Raw genomic sequence first — 6000 nt, forward strand, 5'->3', positions numbered from 1 at the left:
TTGTTGCCATTGTAAGCAGACCTTAGTGCGGTCCCTGGAACAGAGACCCGTGAGCGTGTGTCCTAAGGGCTGTGCTAGGGAGAGATAAAACACACAGCAGCCTCTTCTGATAAATGTGGCACTTTCCAGGGATACTTTGTGGATTCTCTGGAGAGTTCCCTGAGGCACTTTGCACTTTGCCTTCTCTGGTGTTGGCAGTTGGGGTCCTCGATGGCCACTTGCCACCCCACACCTTCCCACCCTCTCTCTGGTGCCATGTCTCTCCCAGACTTTCTATGGGACAGTAATGCCTCAGCAGGCAGGTACACCAACAGGCAGCCCCCAGCAGCCCCTCACCCCACCATGGTTCCAGGTATCTGGGCTGTCACGTGTCGACTTCTCCAGGAGAGAGTCAGGCTCTGCTGTCCGCACTCTTAAACACCAGAGGACCCACATCCCAGAACGGTTCTCTTGAAACCCCCTCCGGCTTGAGGTGCAGGCCAGTAGGTTAAGGCAGCATGGTGTTGAGAACGGGAGAAACAGATTGGGCTGGGAGGCTGCTTTGCCAGCCATGGATCATGGCTACAGGAACTTTCCAAACAGCAGCAGCAGCAAATCCTTTCTAGAACTCAACAGACGCCCTGCATGGCACCAACTGCTTCCCATATATCACACCTTTCATCCTTCCAACATCCTAGGACAAAGGGCCTGTGCAACCGTCCCAACTTACAGAGGTGAGCACCAACGCCCAGAGAGGCTGAGGAACTTGCCCACAGTCTCATAGCTAGGGAGCACCAGAGCGAGATTCGCAACATCAGGCAGGCGGGTATCAAAATCCACACATGCTCTTACATTTCCCTTTAGGATGTGGGGGTATTTCCCCCTCCTATTCTAGCTTTGGGATTCAGCAGAAGTTGAGATAACCAGAAAAGTCTACTTTAAGATCTAGTAATAGTAGAAAGTGTTCAATAAGTGTTAGTTAGTTTGTATTGATAATGTTTCTTTTTATTGACTTATTTATTTAGAGAGCATGTGCGAGTGCACATGGGGGAGGGGCAGAGGGAGAGGGACTCTCAAGCAGACTCCCCATTGAGCACGGAGCCCAACGTGGGGCTCGAGCTCATGACTCTGAGATTATGACCTGAGCTGAAACCAAGAGTCAGACACTGAACCCACAGCCACCCAGACGTCCCCTGCTCCCTCCGCCCCTATAGTGTTGTATTTGGTGGGGCAGATGCTGCTTCTGTTGTCAGGAGGCCGTGAGTGCCTGGGCTGTGGAGCTGTTGGTAGCACCGCCCACAGGACTGGAGTATCATGTGGGAGGGGGGGCTTGAGGGCCAGCCATTTAGGCTTTCCCCTGCCCCAAGATTCGCTGAGTGCATTACACGCCCAGAGGCACACACAGGCACATGTACACACGTGCATACCCAACTGCCCCTTTCTCGAGCACTGTTGGCAGCCTATCTTACTCAGAGCCCTAGACAGAGGATGGTGATTGGCCTTGGCCAGGTGCCTGGGGGACACAGTTAGGGCCAGAAGAAGGAGCATGGCCATGAAGTAAGTTCAGACTGGGCCAGAGCACATTTCCTCCGTGACACGTGCAGATGGGGTGGCAGGTCCACGGGAGGCTGACTTGCTTGCTTGAGTCAGACAGGGCCGTCCTGCAGGTTGATTCAGAACAGACCCGAGCATGCGTGAGAGTGAGGCCAAGAAGACGCACATCCGGCGGGCATTTGCCACCTGCAGTCGCTGCGGTCGGCCACACTCGTCCCTTCTTCCTGCATGAACATAAATTCAGCAGCATGTCCTCTGCGGCTTTGAGTCACGCACTGAGAATCCAGGAACAAACAGGATGTGGCCTCTGCCCCTGAGGAGCCACTCTGGTGGGGACGCACAACCAGGCAAACATTTACAGTGTGAAGTGGGGATTCCTCCATAGAGCCGGTGCGGCGGAAAGGTCAGGAGATGGGGAGGTCCTGAGACCTTATCACAGAGGGTAGTAGTTACTCCAGGATTGGGGGCGGGGGTGCGGTCAGACACTGCAGTGTCATAGGCTACTTCGGTTACCTTCTGTAGTGTACTTAACCTACTTATATTGTAGGGTCATGAGGATTAAATAAGAGATGTAGGAACGATCATAGCCAAATGCCAGAGATCAGAACTGCCCCTGCCTCTGGGCGTGTAACACACTCAGCGAATCTTGGGGCAGGGGAAAGCCTAAATGGCCCCTGTGAAGCCTGTCAAAGACCCGGGGTTCCGGGAGGCTTCTTTCGTCAATGCCCTGACTAAGCCCTAGAAGCCTAATGAGTAGTGGAGATAGCTGTCCTCAGCTTCCCTGACAGCTGCTTGAGTCCTCCCGTGGGCTTGTGGGCAGACCTTTCTCAGGCTGCAGAACTGGCCCCGGTGGACCTCAGACCTGGTGACCCCAGGGTTCCTTCCAGGGGGGAGAGGCAGTGACCCTCCGACACCTCTACCAGGAAAGCCCAAGTGAACGACTTGGAAGTTCCCAGTCGTTCCAGTGCCCAGTCCCCTTCCAGACCTTGGGTTCTGCAGTTCTCCCTCCTGAGGGCTGCCCACAGCTCTAGGTCTTCAACCCTTGGCCTTTGTTCATGCAAACAGTGAATGCTGGGGAGGTATTTGTATATGTAAATGCCGTGGGCATTTCCCTGTGTGGCTGTCTTTTCTGAAAGGCTGGCCTGGTGCTCTGAGGTTTTGCAAGAGTCGACAAGGAAGTCTGAGTGAGCCTTTATAAGGAGGTGCCAATTGCGCCGATGCTGACGGGAACAGAGGGTGCGGATGCCAAGAGGAAATTGCATGGGTGTCAGGCCATTGATAGCCCAGGGAACAGGGGAGGTCCCAGTGCCTGGCCAGCACCTACCTGTCTGCCCCACCCTTGTCATATTTGTGGCGGCTCTTGGGGATGTTGGATCTTTATGGGGAGTCCTCCCTTTATGGAGACAGATAAAACACTTGCTGTGGCTTTCAGCAGGCCAGGTTTCTTGATTTTGCAAGCCTGGTGCTTTCAGTTTCTGGGCCCTGTGCTGGGCTCTGCAACTTCTAGAAAGTGATAGTCATGCAACATCTCCTTATTCTCACACACTATGTCCTCTTCAGGAGCCCACTCTCTGGCCACGGCACAGACCTGTGAGCATCTGTCCTGAAGGACAGTTTCAGGGAGAAGAAGTAAAACACACAGCAGTCTCTTCTGATAATTGCTGTGCAGTGGGAAAGGCCTGGGATTGGGGGTCAGACAGCAGCTCTGCCCCTACTAGGCAGGTGACCCTAGGTAGAGGCTTAACCTCACTGTGCCCTGGTTTGCTTATTCAGAAAATGGGGAAATAATGAGACATACCTTTAGTATGACAGCCAGCATCCCCAGATTGGGTCTTGTGCTTCTAGATCAACACCTCTCTCTCTCTCTTTTTTTTTTTAAGGTTTTATGTGTTTATTTGTTAGAGAGCGCACACATACAAGCAGGGGGAACGGCAGGCAGAGGGAGAAGCAGGCTCCCTGCTGAGCTTCTCAAAAGTCTTAGAGCAAGATTCAGTGGAGGAGAAGAGCTCACATGAAATCATTAGGGTCCTAGCACTAGGGTCACAGGGTGGTGAGGCTGGAGGGTCCCACAGGCTGTCTAATGGGAGCTCCCGCAGAGGCTGCTTGTCGGAACCACCCAGAGGCCTGTAAACAATTTAGTCTCTCCCCCAGCATCATCCAAACGTCCACTTGAGCAGAAAATCTTGGAATGGGTCCCTGGAATTGTTAGTTTAGGAAAAAATGTCCTAGGTGCTTTGGAGGCTATTTGCTTGAGAACTCCTGATCTGGTACAAACCCTCACTGGAGAGCTGAGCCCCAGAGCAAGGGAGTGACAGCCCTGTGGCACCGCGCAGTTAGTTCTGTCCATTCCTGATTATTTCATTCAAGAGAATATTTAATGAGCTCCTACTGTGTGCTGGGCACCAGGTGGGGTTCTGGGGGAGGACAGCATTGAAAAATCTGATCCTAGTCCTAGCTCTTACACAGCTCACGGTCCGGTAGGGGCTTAGACCTGCCACATAGACCAGTTAGTGCAGATGGTGATGCACGGTGCTGAGTACTCTCCACCCTAAGGCGGACTGGGCACAGTGGCAGAGGGTCCCAGGATGACCTGAATTAGGCTGGGGGACATGGAGAAGGGTCCTCTGAGGGAGTGACAGTTTGGATGGGTCCTGGAGGGTTAGCAGGAAAAAGCCAGGTGGGATGTGGGCAAAGCCAAGGGAAGAGGGCAGCACCAAGGGGCTCCAGTTTGACCCAGTGCTGTACAGGGAGAGCCCCGGGTGGGCCTGCAGAGGTGGGCTGCTGCCGGACCACCTGGCCCTCTGCTTTGGTGATTGCACAAGAGACCCCCCAGCCCCACCGCCAAACTGACAGCTTTCCCCAACCTTCTCCCATGTTGCTTGACCGCTTCTGGGGTCCCGCTCACCTGCCCCCTCACGTCAGCCAGGCCTTATCTAACTACTACCCTGGTTCTGTCCTCCGCAGCAAACGGGTCCCATCAGTGCCACCTTGGTGATGACCCGCCCCATCAAAGGGCCCCGGGACATCCAACTGGACTTGGAAATGATCACTGTCAACACCGTCATCAACTTCAGGGGCAGCTCCGTGATCCGACTGCGGATATACGTGTCTCAGTACCCGTTCTGAGCCCCGGGCTGGGGGGCCGCTGACACTGCCTCTCAGTAGCACCAAGGGACAGGAGAAGAGAAGAAACGAGAGGGAGAGTCAAGTGGGACAGATGTTACGCTTTTCTTGCTGACCGTCTCCGAGGAGTCGGCCCCGATGCCCTGACGCCGCCCGTATCACGGTAGACCCATCACTCTGAAGGACATGCTTCCCCCAGTTCTTACGACGCAGTTATCGGAAAGTATTATTGGCACGCTGACCTGAGATCGACGGTGATTTTCCAAGGCCTTCAGTTTCTTTCCATATTTTTTGAAGGAAATAGATGAGGCTCGCTGGGGTCTGAGTCCATGTTCAAAGACTGTGAACAGCTTCCTGTCACCTCTTCCAAGCCTTCTTTCTGTCCCTCGCTGATCGCTTCTTTGCTGAGGCCCCCAGAGCTCACCGGGCCCCTGGCTGTAGCTAGTTTGCTTCTTGTATCCACAGAGAAGGCTACGGAAAGAAACCCCAGCAGGATCTAAGGGTTTTTAAAGAGTCTATTTCAAAATCATGTGTGGCATTTTCAGCCATCAAAGAGGTTTTCGTTGTCCTTAAATTTGTATAACTGTTTAATCCCTTCCTGTGCATTTTGAGTACTTTAAAAAAAAAAAAAAGTGGTAGGATTCCTTAAAAAGGCCTTAAGACACATGTAATGTTCTGACTTCCCAAACCCAGTCTCCTTTCCATTTTACCCCGGTGTTTTCTTCGAGGACCCCTTGATCTAGTCTTGATCTTGATCTTGATCTTGTCTCTAGAATTTTTACCCAACTGGGTTGGAAAGCAGAGGTCTCTAAACTGATTAAATATTTGAAGAGATCTTGTGTTTGGTTCACTTTAACTGTCGTGGATGATTCAGCATTTGGGGTTGGTTCTAGTTCTCTTGAAACCTGTTTATTGTGCGCTGGCATGAACACTCCGTGGAGAGGTTGATCGTCCCCTAAGACTCAGGCCCATGAAGGCGAGTTGGGGGCGGGGCAGGGGAAATGGCGGTGGGGGAGGGTAGGAGCTAGCATCAACCTGAATCCTCTTTCATTCCATTAGAAAACAACTAACGATCCCTCCGGGCGTGTAGATTATTTCCAGGTACCCTTCCAGAACACAAGTGTATTCACGTTACTTTGAACCTGGGGTCCTCAACCCTTACCATGTAGAAGGATAACTCGTGGAGCGTCTAAGGAAAAAAACACTGATTTCTTGGGCTTTGCCCCCGGAGATTCTAAATTAGTTGGTTTTTGGTTGGGCCCAGGCCTTGGGACTTTAAAAAATTCTGGTAAATAGCTAGACTTCAGAGTGCACGGTTATAAACCCCGTAACGCAAGGTTGGGA

General features: G+C 52.5%; 1 protein-coding gene across 2 annotated transcripts in view; it reads left to right on the forward strand.

Annotated features, from left to right (window-relative positions):
* FBLN5 (fibulin 5) overlaps nucleotides 1-5490 on the forward strand; it is a 73794-nt gene extending 68304 nt beyond the window's left edge. For both annotated transcript variants that reach the window (XM_045071177.1, XM_045071174.1), the window contains one exon: nucleotides 4498-5490. In XM_045071177.1, the coding sequence (XP_044927112.1) occupies nucleotides 4498-4659 (162 nt within the window). In that variant the 3' untranslated portion in view covers nucleotides 4660-5490. The remainder of the gene's footprint in view (nucleotides 1-4497) is intronic.
* Nucleotides 5491-6000: the final 510 nt, after the last annotated feature.

The sequence above is a fragment of the Mustela putorius genome, unplaced genomic scaffold (assembly GCF_011764305.1).
Source record: "Mustela putorius furo isolate JIRA1106 unplaced genomic scaffold, ASM1176430v1.1 tig00000129_pilon_pilon_pilon, whole genome shotgun sequence".
NCBI classification, from domain to species: Eukaryota; Metazoa; Chordata; class Mammalia; order Carnivora; family Mustelidae; genus Mustela; species Mustela putorius.